This window comes from Hemiscyllium ocellatum, chromosome 5 (assembly GCF_020745735.1).
Source record: "Hemiscyllium ocellatum isolate sHemOce1 chromosome 5, sHemOce1.pat.X.cur, whole genome shotgun sequence".
Classification (NCBI taxonomy): Eukaryota; Metazoa; Chordata; class Chondrichthyes; order Orectolobiformes; family Hemiscylliidae; genus Hemiscyllium; species Hemiscyllium ocellatum.
This window is the reverse complement of record NC_083405.1, coordinates 28666948-28684738: the sequence shown is the minus strand read 5'-3', so window position 1 is coordinate 28684738 and position 17791 is coordinate 28666948. Positions and strand designations below refer to the sequence as shown.

At 37.7% G+C, this 17791-nt stretch overlaps 1 protein-coding gene across 3 annotated transcripts in view; it reads right to left on the bottom strand.

Annotated features, from left to right (window-relative positions):
• Positions 1–17791, bottom strand: part of tax1bp1b (Tax1 (human T-cell leukemia virus type I) binding protein 1b) — a 115242-nt gene that overhangs the window by 77691 nt on the left and 19760 nt on the right. For all 3 annotated transcript variants that reach the window (XM_060824619.1, XM_060824621.1, XM_060824620.1), the window contains exons 3-4: positions 3740–3842; positions 3175–3362 (exon numbers count right to left, since the gene is read on the bottom strand). In XM_060824619.1, coding sequence (XP_060680602.1) covers positions 3175–3362; positions 3740–3842 — 291 coding nt within the window. The remainder of the gene's footprint in view (positions 1–3174; positions 3363–3739; positions 3843–17791) is intronic.

Genomic DNA, 17791 nt, shown 5'->3' with positions numbered 1-17791 from the left:
AAAAGCAACAGTAATCCAAACTGGCCAATTACTGCCCTATCAGTTATAGCCAATCTAGCTTGTGATGGATCAAGTTGTCAACAGTGCTAACTGGCAGTTACTCAGAAAAAACCCTGCACAGTAACACTCAATAACCCGGTCCACTGAGCTCTTGACCTACACTTTGGTCTAAAAGAGGGGAAATGCAGCTAACACAACCCTTGACACAAAGGTTGCATTTGACTACACCCAGCACCAAGGAAGATGGCTGTGTTTGTTGGAAGTCAAATAATCTCAGTTCCTGGACATCATAACAGGAGTTCCTCAGGGTAGTGTCTTGGGCATAAGCATTTTCAGTTGCTTCCCTGAAATTCCATCCATCTAACTTCATTAGGTCAGAGGTAGGGATGTTCGCTGATAACTGTGCAAAGTTCAACACATTTGCAAGTCACCAGATACTCAAGCAGTCTCTGTTCAAATGCAGCAAGACCTGGACAACATGCAGGCTTGGGATAACAAGTTGAAACTAACAGTTACATCATACAAATGGCAGGCAAAACCATCTCCATCAAGAAAAGAAAATCAACAATCAGCTCCTGGACATTCAATACCATTACCATTTCTGAATCCCCCACCATCAAGACTATGGGGATAACCTTAGGGTGGCATGGTGGCACAGTGGTTAGCACTGCTGCCTCACAGCGCCACAGACCCGGGTTCAATTCCCGTCTCAGCCAACTGTCTATGTGGAGTTTGCACATTCTCCCAGTGTCTGAGTGGGTTTCCTCCGGGTGCTCCGGTTTCCTCCCACAGTCCAAAATGTGCAGGTTAGGTGAATTGGCCATGCTAAATTGCCCATAGTGTTAGGTGAAAGAGTAAATGTATGGGAATGGGTTGCTCTTCAGAGGGTCGGTGTGGACTTGTTGGGCCAAAGGGCCTGCTTCCACACTAAGTAATCTAATCTAACCATTGAACTGAAACTGAACAAGTCATATAAATACTGTTAGTGCAAGTGCTGGTCAAATGGCTGGGAAATCTCCTGTGAGTAATTCACTTAATGACTCCTCAAAAATTGTCCACCACATGTAAGACATAGGATAGCATGCTCAGTGTCCATCTGACTGCATGAGTGTAGCTGCAACAATATTCAAGAAGTTTGAACATACCCAAGACCAAGCATTTCATTTGATCACCCCCCCCATCTAACACCTTTAACATGCATTCCCTCCACCATCCACACACAATGGCAGCAGTGTGTATCATTTACAAGCAGTACTGTAACTACTCATCAAGGTTCCTAAGACAACACCTTCCAAACTGACAACTAGTACCAAGACTGGCAGTAGTAGGAGTCCTATGGTACCACAACTTAATTTGACTCTAACAATTTAACGTGTCCCTCTAAGCCACACACCATCCTGACTTGAAATTATTACACTGTTGCTGGGTCATAGTCCTGGAAGTCCCTCCTTAACAGCACTGAGAGCATACCTTCATCACATGGACTGCAGTTTCAAGTGAAATGAGAAACAGGCAATAAACACTGCCTAAATTGATGCCACAGGGTCAACTGACTTAAGAAAAGATTTTTCTGTCCTGCACACATCACCGGTTCCCAACCTTTTCAGTATCAAAGCACACTTCAATGAGACAAACAATTCCATAATGCACACTTTTTTCTGCTGAATTGATCGCTTATAAATATCACACTAACAGTACCACAATAGAAATGGAGTGATCAGTGAGTCCCACCTGCAGCTTCCTCACTCCTATCCTCACAGCAAAAATCTCACCTTGTTGTGGCACTCTAGGCAAAAACCATTGTACTACATGACATCTAAAGCTGCACTATTAAACTCACAAAAAGCAATTAGGAAAATAAAGCTGAGCCACTGAGGGCTCACTTTACAGTAATAACATCAGGAGTTTGAATGTAACCCTACCGATGGGCCGAAAGGTTGGGTGCAAGTGGAAGAAACTTCCTCACCAACCATTACCCCGGGAAGAAGGCACTCAGCAAATGTTTTATTCGTCAAGGAGATACAAACAGAGCTAATGCTTCACCTTTCATAAAGGCCAATTTACTTTCTATAATTTTGTTACAGAAACACAAGTATCCGGTCTTCCTGCGTGCTTCAGACACAGGAATGTTTCAGATTAATCAGATCTACCTCAAAGCTGTGAACATTCGTTTGCAGAACATACTGAAGACCATGACTGATACTAGGTGACATGGGAATAGTATGAGAAAGGTGGAGCCGAGATCAGCTATCATGCTGTTGTTCAACTCCAGCTCATTTTTTATGCTTTTTGTCACCCATTCATATGCATTTCAGCAAGGATAGATGTTCTGAAGAAGGAATCCTAAACGCAGAAATGTTGACTTCAACTGTAAGAATCTAACTGGGAGAAAGTAAGGACTGCAGATGCTGGAGATCAGAGTCAAAAAGTGTGGCACTTGAAAAGAACAGCAGGTCAGGCAGCGTCCGAGGAGCAGCAGAGTTTATGTTTCGGGCACGAAACCTCAACTCTCCTACTCCTCAGATGCTGCCTAACCTGTTGTGCTTTTAGAGTGCCACACTTTTTGACTCTAACAATTTAACTGCCTTCCATCAAAGATCATTAGACAGTACAGTAAAAACAAGTGCTGAAGTAACTCAACACTTTGGACAGTGTCTATCAGAAGAGAAACACAGTTAACATTGAGCCAAAAGATTTCTGCAGAGTACCAGATTTTACCTTATCAAACAGGCCACTGAAGGCACAATTTAACAAATGAGCAGCCTCTGGCTAATGAGTAGATATGCTTTATAACTGGTGTAAAATTATGAAGCACTGAATTGAAATCAAGCGGCCATTTTGGAAGCTACAAATGCTTATGGGTTTACTATGTAAACAATCAAGACAGAGTTAATATAATTGTACATTTTGAACTCAGTTGTATTAGAAAAATAGGATTGCAGAATTGGTGAAGTCTTTTTAATTTGTTTCACTTGATTGGAAAGAATAATTCCAATACTAAAAGAGTCAAAAGATTTGAACTTGGACAGAACTGCACTATAAATACTTTTAAAAATTATAACTGTTACAAATTATTTGTATATAATAAAATCTCTGTTGGGCAACAAGATCTAGATGCTTCCTGTACACTCTATTTTGAACATTTGAATTAAATTAACATTCAAGGAATCCTACCTCAAGAAAACTTGTTTTTGTTGTTACCACTAGCATGTCAGAGTTTGTGTCATCTTCCATGGTCAACAAATCATCTGTGGGAGATGGCACACGGAACTGAAAAGGTGTACTTGCTCCTCTGATTTCTCCCTTGTTGGTGACATAGCAAAACTGATAAAATTCACCATCATCATTTGGAAGATAATAACCTGTTACAAGATACATTTTTAAAAAATAAATATTTCTCAACTTATGCTCCAAATCACAATTTCATAAAATCATCATCTTAGTTGTTAATTTTATTAAGGTTCAAATCAAAAGAAAATCATTGCAGATGTTCACAAAACAATTTAACTAATCATTACCATTTCTGTCAATGCATATTAATTAACTTACACAAAAACCAACCATTAATGACAGAAATATCCAAGATTGCACTGGTAACCTATATGACAGAGATTCATCTCCACAGCTGCTATCTGAGTTCTGCATTCCCAGTATTTTCCAGCCACAGTAAAAAGGCATGCAAGACAAGCAAATGTTTAAAAAGCAGTGAATTCTTCCAAATGTGTTCAAGTTTGCTTACCTTGGAAAACAATGACACGATTAAATGAAATTCCTTCTGCATAATTTTCCGGTACTTGAGACCACAGAAATGTGTAGTAATCACGAGCAGTGCTCCAACCAACCTAAACAGAAGAAAATACATGAACCATTCTCAATATCTATGTTCATATATTTTAACTTCAGTACTTTTGCCAACTTAAGTACGGATTCCAAAGAATACCTTAGTGACATATGTCCAAAATCAGACATATCAAAAAAATCTTCATAATAAATTCAATGTAAAAAGAGATCAAACATAACAAGCAGCAGTAATTATTTAGAAATGTTCATATTAAGGCAAAATGAGTATTATATGCTATTATTCCAAATTTCCAAAATGTGCGCTATTGCATGAGATGCAGTCCTATCACAGATAAGCTATACTGAGATAAGGCCAATAGGATCTGTGTCTCCACCAGTCTACCCAGTGCTGTAACACCTAGATTCACTATCGGTACAAGGAGTAGTTGGGATCAATAACATACTCGCATTTTATGGGAGGCCAGAAAAACCGTGTGGGAGAATGGTTCGGAGGATTATGTGGATAAAGAAAGATGAGGATGAGTGCAAGGATGTTCAAATAAAGGATAAATACAAGCATAGACTGGTTGACCTCAATGCCCTGTTTCACTATTTCATGAAATTCATTCTCAGAGTCTAAAAGAACAATTTTTTTTAAAAAAGTTGACCATAACCCATTCTTCCAGGGATAAGGTTTTTAATTCTCGCTGGGAGTTGCTTCATGCTAATACACTTTCTCAAACACTACCTTTCATTGGATGAAAATCCTAAACTTCTGCTTTTTCTTCCCTCTTAATTCCCTTTAATATGAATGCGCATCCTCATTACTCTACTTTGTACAAGCCCCAAATCTTCAATGGATACCAGGACGTCAAAGATCAGCAACAAGTCGGGCATAATTAAGCACCAAACATTTCAAGCAGCACTTCATTGTAAAGGTACTTCTGGCTAATTAGTGGTGGTAAGCTGTCTTTGCAACTGATATAAAGATACTTAAAATCTCTTTCAACCAAATTAGCTATTTCAGCATTGTTAATAGAATATTTATATTGCATATTTTTGTTCTGAAAAGCAGAATTTTATACCTGACCATGCTAATTTATACCCTTTTGATAGCAATGAAAAGCAAAATTCACATCTGGGATCTGAACCAGGAACAATAGGTTGCCTTCCTTCTTCATGTGCTGAAATTAATTCTCCAATGTCCTATTTAGAATCACAGATATCTGCATGTTCATGTCACAAACATAATTAGGGGATCTTCTCATTCCCTTCTGCATATTTTCTAATCAACCTGTTCAGAGGTATGATTTGGAGGTGCCAGTGTTGGACTGGGGTGTACAAAGTTAAAAATCACACAACACCAGGTTGTAGTCCAACAGGTTTAATTGGAAGCACTAGCTTTCAAAGTGCCGCTCTTTCATCCTCCATCATGTACATGGCAGGTACTCATGCGAATCAGCCACTGTTGTCTATCTCATACTCTGCAGGCAAGGATGCCCTGAGGCATAGTACATTGGGGAAATCGAGCAGAGGCTATGGCAACAGATGAATGAGCACTGCACAACAATCAACAGACAGGAGTGTTCCCTCCCAGTTGGAGAACACTTCAGCAGTCCGGGACATTCGACCTCGGACCTTTGGGTGACCATCCTCCAAGGTGGACTTCAGGACAGGCAGCAGCGAAAAGTGACCGAGCAGAGGCTGATAGTTAAGTTTCCTGATGAAGGGCTTATGCCCGAAACGTCGAATTTCCTATTCCTTGGATGCTGCCTAACCTGCTGTGCTTTAACCAGCAACACATTTTCAACTGTGATCTCCAGCATCTGCAGACCTCATTTTTTACCCTACAGCTAAGTTCAGTACCAATTAGGGATGGCCTCAACCGGGATGTTGGGCTCATGTCTCTCTCTCTCACTCTCTCCCACACACACACACCCACACCCACACACCTTTACACTCTCTGTCACACAGACACTCGCAACCCCCCTAACACCCTCATGCACACATATACATTTGTGGCATGAATTTGTATTTGCAAAATTACATTGTACTTTGCTCAAAAACTGCATGAATCCATGTAAGATTCTGTTAATTCATTTTTTAGATTAGAATCAATCAGTCTAAATATTATGGCACAGACAGCAGCACACAGAGGTGCTAATACCCAATACATTATCTGAGTTGGCACCAATTGTTAAAGTTCACTTGAGAATGCAACTTTTTAAACGAAAGTTTTGTGATTTACATATGAAAGAAGTGAAACTAACATGGTAATTCTAACAGATGAGAGACTTAACAAACAATCAAGGTATTTTTCAATGTTTAATTTCGGTTACATTACACTGTAAACTTTTGCTATAAATTCTGTGTCTTACAATTGTGTACTCCACAACCACCTGTGAAGGAGCAGTGCTCTGGAAGCTAGTGCTTCCAATTAAACCTGTTGGATTATAACCGAAGTGATTTTTTAACTTTGTTCACAGGTATTACTGCACACCATTGGAACAGGTGGAACTTGAAACTGGTCCTCTCACTGTGCCACAAGAGTCTTTTCATTCCCTTGTAGGTTCAACAACATTTTCCAAAGTGTGAGGTATAGCCTGCGCGCCTTATTGGAAATCCAAATGCAGGTAATTATTATAAAGAGTGCCAGATTGGACTTTAAGTTATTCACAACACATAAGCTACTTTATCCTTCTAACATGCTTACTAATGAAATAGTAACATACAGCAAAATTTGCAAGCATTTTTCTCAGTGAGTTTTAACTTCTTTAGTTATTGAATGGTTATTATCACGTGGCTAAAACTGTTTCAGGAGGTTAAAAAACAATTTTTGTTTCTCATCACTGATCCATAGTGGCACTATCACTAGTTAAGAGCACACCACCACCAATTCTCAATCAACATTTAAGATTACTTAAGGACGCTTCAAAAAGACTACAAATATCCATCTCAAAAGGACACTAAACAATTCAAAGAAGAAAATAAAAGAAAGTGAAATTTAAGACAGGGGCAACACAGTGACTCAGTGGTTAGCACTGCAGCCTCACAGCACCGGGGCCGAGGTTCGATTCCCACCTCGGGCGACTGTGTGTGGAGTTTGCACATTCTCCCAGTGTCTGCATGGGTTTCCTCCGAGTGCTCCAATTTCCTCCCACAATCCAAAGATGTGGGGGTTTGGTGAAATGGCCATGCTAAATTGTTCATAGTGCTAGATGCAGTCGTCAGAGGGAAATGGGTCTGGGCGGTTACTCTTCGGAGGTTCGGTGTGAACTTGTTAGGCCAAATGGCCTGTTTCTATACTGTAGGGAATCTAATCTAATCTCAAAAACAAAATAAAAGCTAATGCTACTTTAGCATTCAAAGTAAACAAAAACAAGTTATGTATTTCTGGTTTGGGATTTAGTTATTTTATTGCTGCTTAACTTATAAGATACTTTATTGAAGGTTATGAATGTAAACATTACAGGATTTATTTGACCAACGAATGCTATTTAGTGCACAGGTTTACTACAATGAAATTCTTTATCTCAGAATAATTAGCTGAATCAACAAGATGCCATTATGTGGTTGCTCAAACAAAAGTAGAAGAAAATGGTTAAAAAAAAATTGAGTTAACCCTGCTTTCATGTATTATCACATATAAACAGAACAGATAGATCAGACAGCAGATCCATCTGCCCACTGTTTGAACTATAGAATGATTTTGAGGCATGATGCAAAAACCGAATGGATCAATAACCTGAAAAGATGAGAATAACTTTGTGCTTAATTTGTTATTTTGCAGAGATGCAAAGATGCATTTTCTTATCATTGTCCAATCTTTTGGCACTCTATACAGATCCCACTTGAAAAGGTCTTCTTTTTCTCATCGTAACCTTGCACTGCTGCTCTGCAAATTACTTACAATTACACAAGGAAGCTTTTACTCAACTACATAATGCAAGAAAGACCAAATATTTCTGTACAAAGCCAATTCAAAACCACTACTAACATATAACTCACTTTTGTTACTTCTTACACTTCAGCAGTCTCTCCACTTCAACAGTCCATCCTGATAATTACATTAAAATTAGCTATTTTAGCAATTAGAACAGTGTTACAACTTTGATACGTCTAGCTGAATATTTACTAGTTCTGGTCTACATCAGTTCTTTTGATCTTTCGTGCAACAGATTTTACTATCATAGTCACTCATGATCTGCAAGAGAAGCTTGGTCTTTAACTGAACTTTTAATTCCAAAATAAATGAACCTCAAACCAACAATCACAGCAATACCCATTAAATGAAATGCATTTAAGGAACCCTTCAATTCATTGCTCCCTTGTTGCAGCAGCTAATATACTTTGCAATATTAGAGATTTTTGCCAAAATCTCAAACAAAGACAATTCCTCTGCCTCTTTGAAATGGGAAATTAGAATCTGCTTAAATATATTGTTCTGGTCTCTGAGCAACCCAACAGTATATTTGCTTTAAGAACATTTTTTTGCAAAATATATATGTTGGTCAATAATAAACTAATAATGATCATTGCTCAAAGGAAAATTGCATAACACTTTAAAACATACATTTGTGATAATAAATAATTTGTTTACTTTGAACTTTTGTCATTGCCCATTCAATTTGAAAGAAAAAATGATTGCAAAAATTGCTACTAAAGAATGATTTAAGTAACAGCTCAGATCTCAGACAGTAATTTCTTGATGTAGGTGACAGAGTGGGTTGTAAAGTTACAGCTGCCAGGTGATGGGCACTTTCTTTTATAGGGTCATTTAAAATCTATTCGAATTACACTGAACCTCACAGCTGCATCCAGCTTGGCACATTAACAATGTACATATATACTGGACTTAAGAAGTATGAGGTGATGACAACTTGCTAATCCAGCATCTTTGAGAATTACAAAAATAGAACTCCTATTAAAGGACAGATGTCACGTTAACATTGTTGGACCTTAAGTACTGAGACAAGCTTGTCAAAAATGATTGCTTGTTAAAACTCTCCCAGGAACTGAACCCATAATTGCAGATGGAATTTTAACTGCTGCACCAAATCACTAACCAATCCTCCACTCGCTTCCTTGTTAAAAAGATTATGCAGAAAAATAGCAGTGAAGGAATTGCTTCTATTTAATTTACACACTTTCAATTGATATCTCACTGTAAATATATCAAATGGAGGGGGAAGAAAAAATGACCACTGTAACTGAAATCAAATATGATGCAAAAACAAGCTTGTCAGCATCTATATGTATAGTAGTTACATTTTGACTATGTGCACTTCAGAAATTAAAACTGTTGATGTACACATTTCATGCACATACCTCTCTCAGTAGTACATATACAAATCTGTATGCAAAATTTTCTCAATGCATTTACAAGTCCTAAGACTTATCTTTGTAGCTTTTTTCCCATTTTTAAGATGTCCTTTTGCAGAAAAGAAATCTTCAAAAACTGTTGGGTATATAGTTTTGGATATTGTTGTACAATTTATTCAAATTTTAATATTCTTGAAATTAATACTAAAATACTTCACTGTATATTGTCCTAAATTTTTCTTAATTCTTGGACTTCATATTTTCAGTACTCAGACTTAATTTCTATTTTTGGTATAACAAGGCAAATTGCAACTTTTGGAAACTCTGACCTCTGATACACAGTGCCATTAAAATGCAGTCAATAAGGTTGACCACAGCAAGTTATAATTTCATTTGCATACTGCAAAACAAATATCTAAGTTTGATAACTGTATCTTGCAAATGTCTCCCATTGCTGGTCCCACAGGATCTAATTTTCAAATTGTGAGTCCTTGCTCTCAAGGAAAAAGAAAACAAATGCATCTGATGTTCAAAACTAGAATGACACTTGACTAACATCACATACTTCACAGGTATTTAAGAGTTTTATATGGAATTCTTCATGGGGAGCCACAATACGTTAGGTATTTTCTAAGCTCTGGAGCAGTTGGAACTTGAATCCAGGCCTCCTGTCTTAAAAGCCCAAAAGCAATATCTTTATGCTTACTGTCAGTGAGGGGTTGAGCGAACCACAGAAACATTTTCAAAATGTGGTCGCAAAGGTTCCATCTGGGAAGAAGGTCAAAAATTACACATCAATATATGGCAGTTATCAAGAAATCAAATAGGAAATTGGGTTGAAACTTCTTTAACCTAAAGTTTGAGAATGTGAAATTTGCTTACATAATGAAAATTGAAGCAAATAGTACAGATGCATCTCGGGCAGCTGTTTACAAAGTTTGGAATTGAGATCCCAATGGGTCAGACACAAATTTGGGAATATACTAAAACTTTCCACCCCCATAACCCTGAATACCAGCAGATGCCTGATCCCAGATCTATTCTGCTCATTTGCAGATGTTGTTTTTCTTTCTCTCAATCTCTTAAAAACATATCTGGCACAGCTATACACAGGCTTGGGCCACACAGCTGCCATGCCTCCCTGCTGGTCGCCACTGACCTGTTAATGTGAGTTAGAGTAAGGCAAACATACTGATTATCGTATAAGTATACATGTAGGGGATAAACAGGGTTTGGGAATGAAAGACTGAAATCCTCACAATAAAATTAGAAATGTATTTGGCTCATCTTACATTAAAATCAATGATGCCAAGATGGCCTTCAGGGAATCTGGGTCTGATGCTATTACAGATCAATAATGTTGAATCCAAAATGTGAATGTCAATAATATCCACTATTTTCTGGGCAAAGCGATGGACAGATGAGTACCAAAAAAAGCAAAAGTTTCCTTTAAATCACAGGTTGTCATAGAAATGAAAGTCTACTAGATTTGAACATACAAATATGCAAAATCTGATAATGATGTACTGGTTATTATTACTATGCTGCATCAGTGCTACTGTTTTTTGTTGCGGTTCGGAGTCACATTAATTTTGATGCGTTAAAATTAGGTCAACATTGGGAAACAGTTTGAGGAGCACTAATTTTAGAAGAAGCCAGAAAAATCTACATGACTGAAAAGAGAGTTATACTAGAGGGTCAGATGAGGAAGCCTAAACACTACTATTTAATCTTTGTGGCAAACAGTCTGTTTCTGTGCTATACATTCCATGTGATTCCATACAAAGTTGAAGAGATGTTTCTCCATTGCTATTGTACAAACTGACTTAAGCAATGCAATTCTAAGAGGCATGACAGAAAGTAAGGTTTTCACATAGCTTACTGTGACTGAAAAGTATAATACTGAGGACAAAACATTTGTAATACTTGAATTGATTTGTATTATATTTTAAAACAAGTGCCAGAATTCATTTCTAAGATTAAACAATAAAGGTCACTTCAGTTTAATTTTCAAGTAATTATGCAGTTTTTTTACATTAAACCTAGACATGTTATTTCTAGTTTTCAGTATTTACTGAAAAGAAGAATGGTGGATGACACCACATGAAACATCTACATACGAACACAAACTTGGCAGCAGGACACTGAATTCTCCTGCTTGTCATTAATAAGATCATGGCGATGATGTGATTGTGGCCTCAACTCTATTTGCCTTTGTCAAGGGTGTGTTTATTGGAGTCAAAGTGTGGTGCTCAAAAAGCACAGCAGGTCAGGCAGCATCTGAGGAGCAGGAGAGTTGGTGTTTCAGGCACAAGCCCTTCATCAGGAATGTGGGAGGAGGAAGGGGGCTGAGAGATAAATAGGAGGATGCGGGTGGGCTGGGGATTGGGGGAGGTAATAGGTAAATACAGGTGGAAGGTGATGGTAGTAGATCAAATGGGAGGGTAGAGTAGATAAACAGGAAGGAAGATGGACAGGTAGGACAGTTCAAGAGGGCAGTGCAGTGCTGGAGGGTTCGATCTGGGATGAGGTGAGAGTTGGGAAGATGAGGAAACTGGTGAAAATCAATGTCGATGCCATGTGGTTGGAGGGTCTCAAGGCGGAAGATGAAGCTTTCTTCCTACAGGTGTCGGGTGGCTTGGATTTGGCAGTGGAAGAGGCGCAGGCATTGCACATCCTTGGCAGAGCGGGAGGGGAATTTGAAGTGCTCAGCCACAGGGCGGTAGGGTTGTTTGATCTATAGGTGTTTCCCATCTATCCACTTAACCCTCCCTTCCAACCTTTCCCCAACAAATTTAACTTCCCTGTTATCCAGAATTCTTTGCGACCTTTGTTTTAGATATGTCCTGAAAGTTTCTCATTAAAGACTCAAATGGCTCATTTTTTTGGAAAAGCAACAATTCCACTTAATGTGGTGATTTCATCTTAAAGCAAGTGTATTTTAATCAACAATGTTGATATCAGGGAGTTTAGGCTCTCTCTCATTTCTGCATTAACATTCTGCAAAGCATCCAGCTCCACAACACGAACCTCTATGTTACACTGATGCACTTTTAATGTGTGGGAACTTCAGGTTTTAGTGATTAAAATTCATTTCACTTAAAAAACTTAAAGTCAGCACAAAAATAGAAACACATTTAAATCCATCGATGGTTTGAATTCAAAGTGTGACTCCCAAACAAGCAACATCCATTCTTTAATCTAAATAATTTGAGTGAGTGCTAGTAAATAAAATCAACATCACATTACTCAACTAATTTGTTAAATGTAGCGAAACTGACCAGAATATTGATTTCCAGTCTGCACTAAATGAGCAAATGAATATTAGGTGCCATGGCTGCGTGGTATTATTACTACAGGTAATTCCGCTAAATGTGCGTTTCGTTAACGAATTTGCTGTCATGCAATTGACTAATTAGGGACACTGTTTCTAAAGCACGATCTCTTAAAACATGTTGGCTGTAAAACGGTTACATCCCCAACACTTTAAGCATGTTTCTAAAGTGTGATTTTTCTATAATGCAGGGTTGCACAAGAACACAACCATCACGATATTGGAGCACTACCTATATTGTAAAAGAAGAAATGATAGATCAACCGATTAAAAGGATGCCAAAACACCATGTAATGAACTTGGCCTAATTTTTAAAACTACATTGGTCACCGCAAAGAATGGAAATGTTTCACTGCAACACAATTTAAGCTTTTGAAAATGTAAAAACCATTATTTGAACAAATCCCAATGATGGCAAAAGCTAAGGCTATCGAAGCCCAGATCCCTTCAAATGATGACAACAGTACTTTGCGCATATCCATTTAATTCTCCAAGTCGGAATCAGCCCAAATGTAGTAATTTGAGAGGGGAAGAGAAGAGGAGAGTAAGACTGGCAAAGAGAATATGCAAATAGAATGACAATTAATGTAGAACAGAAGACAAAAATCTTCTATCATCATTTAGTAACCAGGGTTTGCAGCTAAGTTGGTCCTATTAGGAAGGCGATAGGAGATTGAGATATTTTAAAATTCTTAACATTTTGCATAGATGTTTCTTAAGAGGAGGCAGAAAAAAGTAGTAGAACAGAAGATAGTAAAAGGTTCAATAGTTATCATGGTCTGGTGATCATAATTCTATTTGTTTTAAAATAGTTATGAAAAAGGACAAGCCTTCTATAAAAATTTAAGTTTTTAATTAGAGTAAGGCAAATTTTAACAGCATTCCACAAAAACTTTCAAAATTTGTGGACTATTCACAAATAAAGGGACGTGTGATAAATAGGAGGCTTTCAAAAGTGTGACAACAAGAGTTCAGAGTCATTACCTTCCTGTTAGAATGAAAAGTAAGGCTGGTAGGATTAAAGAACAATAGATGAAGAAATGATTTGGAGGTGCCGGTGTTGGACTGGGGTGTACAAAGTTAAAAATCACACAACACCAGGTTATAGTCCAACAGGTTTAATTGGAAGCACACTAGTTTTCAGAGCACCACCCCTTCATCAGGTGATTGTCCTCCACAATCACCTGATGAAGGAGCGACGCTCCGCAAGCTAGTATGCTTCCAATTAAATCTGTTGGACTATAACCTGGTGTTGTGTAATTTTTAACTTTGGAAAAGGAAGATAGTGAGATTCTAGTCAGCAATAAAAAGAATCATTTATTAGATATACAAGTAGACAAATGCATTCAAATAAATTTCTTGAACAGTATAAACTGTGTATAGGAGCATTGATAAGTACGAGATTAGGAAGGTAAAGACAGGATATGAGATAGCCTTGTAAATAAACTTAAGGATAATCCAAAGAGATTCTATAAGTACAAGAGAGCAACTAGAGAGACTAGGGCACCTTAAAGATCAAAGAGGTCATCTTTGTGTTGAACCTCAGGAGTTGGAAGAGATATTAAATGAATATTTCACATCTATTTTTATTGTGAGGAAAAAATAGAGGCTGGACAATGCAAGGGAATAAATATTGATGTTTTGAAAGCAGCTCACATTACAGTGAACTGCTGGAGGTCAAAGATGGATAAATCTCCAGTAACTGATCTACTGTATCCCAGGATGTTGTGGGAAGTTAGGGAGGATATTTCTCTTGCAGAAATATCTGTATCATCTGTAACTATGGGTGAAGTGCCAGTTGACAGAAAGGCTAATGATGAGCCTTTACTGAAGAACAGAACTAAGGAGAACAGAACTATAGACCTGAATCTGACTTTAGTGGCAGGTAAGTTGCTGGAAGCAATTCTGAAAGAGAGGATTTGATGGCATTGGAGAAGGAAGGAATAAGTTGGAATGGTCAGTGTGGTTTTGTACGGGGGAGATTTTGTCTCACAAACTTGATTTGAATTTTTTGAGGAAGTAACCAAGAAGATTGATGAGGGCAAAGTGGTAGACATTGTTTACTTGGACTTAGTAAAACCTTTGACAAGGTTCGACACGGTAAACTATTTAGTAAAGTTAGATCACATGGGAATCAGGATAAGCTTGCCAATTGGATACAAAATTGGCTTAATGCAGTATACAGAGTGATGGTAGAGGGTTATTTTTTGGACTGGAGATTTATAACCAGCCTGTTCCACAGGGATCTGTGCTGGGTCCACTTTTGTCTGTCATTTATATCACTGATTTCGATGATAATATAGGAGGCATGGTTAATAAGTACGCAGATGATACCAATATTGGTGGTTCAATGAACAGTAAAGAAGATTATCTAAGATTACAATGAGATCTTGATCAGTTGAGTCAATGGGTTGAAAAATGGCAGATGGAGTTTTGTTTGAATAAATGCGAGGTGTTGCATTTTGGCAAAACAAACAAGGACAGAAGTTATACAACTAACCCTTGGGTAGTGTTGTAGAACAGATATATTTAGGGGTTTAGGTACATAATTCTTCAAAGTTTACATCACAAATAGATAGGGTAATTAAAACAAAAATTCAGCATGCTTGCTTTCATTGCTGAGACCTTTGAATACAGGAGTTAGGAAGTTATGTTGAGGTTGCGCAAAATGCTGGTAGGACTCTTCCAGAGTACTGTGTCCAGTTCTAATTGCCCTGTTATAGGAAAGATATTATGTTCTATGTTCTATATTATTAAGCTGGAGAGGATTCAGAAGAGATTTACCAGGATATTGCCAAGAATGGAGGATTTGAGTTATAAAGATAAACTAGATAGGCTGGGACTTCTTTTCACTGGAGTGAGGAGGTTGAGAGGTCACCTAACAGAAGTTTATAAAATAATGAGGGGTATAGGTTAGGTGAATGGCAGATGTCTTTTCCTTAAGGTGAAGGATTTCAAGATTTGGGGTCAAATTTTTAAGGTAGGAGAAAGATTTTAAAAAAAGACATGGGGGCAAATTTTCTTATGCAAAGTAGCTTGTGTATGGAATGAACATCCAAAAAGAAGTGTTGGGAGTGGGTAAAGTTACATCATTTAAAATATATTTGAACAAGTATATGAAGAAAAAAATGTTTGTTGTGATATCAGCCAAGCACAGGCAAGTGCGAATATTTTAGTTTGGAATTATGGCCAACGTGGACTGGTTGGGACAAAAAGGGCCTATACCTGTGTGGTTTGACTCTATGAGCTTGATGAAAGTAGAAATCTTGGACACAAACAAGCTCATAATTTAACAACGTTCATATATTTAGCAGGACAATTTGATGACCTACAATTATAGGACACAACACCGTCTAAAAGTTGCTGCTGCACTGAACCGAAAAGATGGAACACAGTTTGTCATTTGCATCTTGTGCCGAACCTAATCTTCGAATTTTACAAACATTTAGAACTGTGGCATATTAAATGATTCTAAGCCACAAACAGTTCATTCAGTAGTGTACTTCCACATATAAAGTCAGTAGGTGGTTAAAGGAGCACACAGGAACAGAAACTCCAGTTGGCAGTGCTCAAGGATCATCTTGGACATTCAAAGAAGCAAGGGGAAATCAAAGGCACTAAGTCCATCCATCCTACCAAGTCCAAATTCAGTCCAGAACTGCTATCTCTCTGTCGTCCACCATGAGCTGCCACCCAGCTGAATGGCCAGCATTACATCCTGAACTTGCACCCCCTTCAACCTTTGCCATCTTTCCTAGTCTTTGTCCCCTCTCGTGGAACTTTAGCCTCAGTAGAATAATCCTTGCATGCACTGTGAAAAATTATTGCACACGAACACAGTGACAGTCATTTATGTACAGATTAATTTTAAAGCTACTAGAAGACTTAAAGATTTCAAGAATTTTGAGCAAATAAAATTTTAAAGCTTCCTGCTACATGTAATTCCTTTTTTTAATCAGCATCACATTCGTGAGGAATAATGCTATACCTTTGATTTATACGTTTTGGTCAAAATCTGTTGATCAACTTTGATTTGGGGAAATCTTTTGCCAGTAACAGGTATCACTGGGTGCATGCGCAATGGTCATTTGGACAGCAATCTTTACGTTCATGCTAATCACTCCAGTACAATAAAAACTAATATGGGAAACAATTCCTGAGTCGTATAACCTACAAAGACTGTCACAAGATGGCGCTACAGATTTCACACGTCTTCAGAAGCAGGACACTATTTAATTATCGAAAAAACATATCACTATTATAGCTTTCAACTCTTTTCTAGATTAATTATAATGCTATAAATCAGCACTAAACTTGGAAACTACTGCAAAATCTCACGAAGCACACAATGTAGGAACAGTCAGTATCAGCCACAAAAATAAAGCAAATAATTGCAGATGCTGAAAATCTGAAATCAAAACAATACTGGGTGAACTCAGCACATCTGGCAGTGGTCACTGGATTCAAAAACATCAACCCAGTTTTTCTCTCTATGGCTACGACCAGATCTGCTGAGTTTCCTCATTTTTGCAAACCTCAGACCACAGCCTTGACTCATTTCCCAAATCATGAGTTCAAACTTTGTGACTGCTAATCTACCATTCTTAACAGATTTTGACCAAAACATACATTCTGGTAAATCAAAGACATCGCATTATTCCTCACAAATGTGATGCTGATGAAAAAAAAATTAAACATAACAGTAAGTTTTAAATCTTTTTTGCTCAAAATTCTTGAAATTTATAACAGTTTTCTAGTACCTTTACAATAGTTGATTCCCGATGCAGACAACTATTTTATCCAAGCTAGATCATAAACCAGTATTAACTGTTTTTGTGAAATTTTCTAACATAGCAGACTCTCACTTAATTCCCACATAATTGTGTGGGAATGCTTGTTGATGGTTACACAGTTCGATGTCCTTTGTGTATCTTCAAATATTAAAGCAGTCCCTGCCCCCACATACAGCACAATCTAAAAACCATTCTGAAGCACTTCATAGGCCAAAACAAAGTAGAAACTAATTAAAAGAGAGGACCAGAGCTTGGTTGAGGAGCTGAGTTTTAAAGGATACAAAGAGGTTTAAAGATTCAGGAGGTGAATTTCAAAGCCTTAAGGATGCAGGTACAGTCATCAACGATGGTTTTAGTAATGAGAAATACACAAGTATAGAGTATATTCCCAGGGTGGAAAGACAGGTTTGAATTAGATCACAGTAAAATGAGCAAATTTATACTGACAGAGTTTTAGACTCATTAATGGCTATAATATTTGTACAAAGGTGGACGGATTTGACTGAAACAGCGCAAAAGAAATCAGGAAATTTTAAACACAAATAGATTACATCCAAAGACA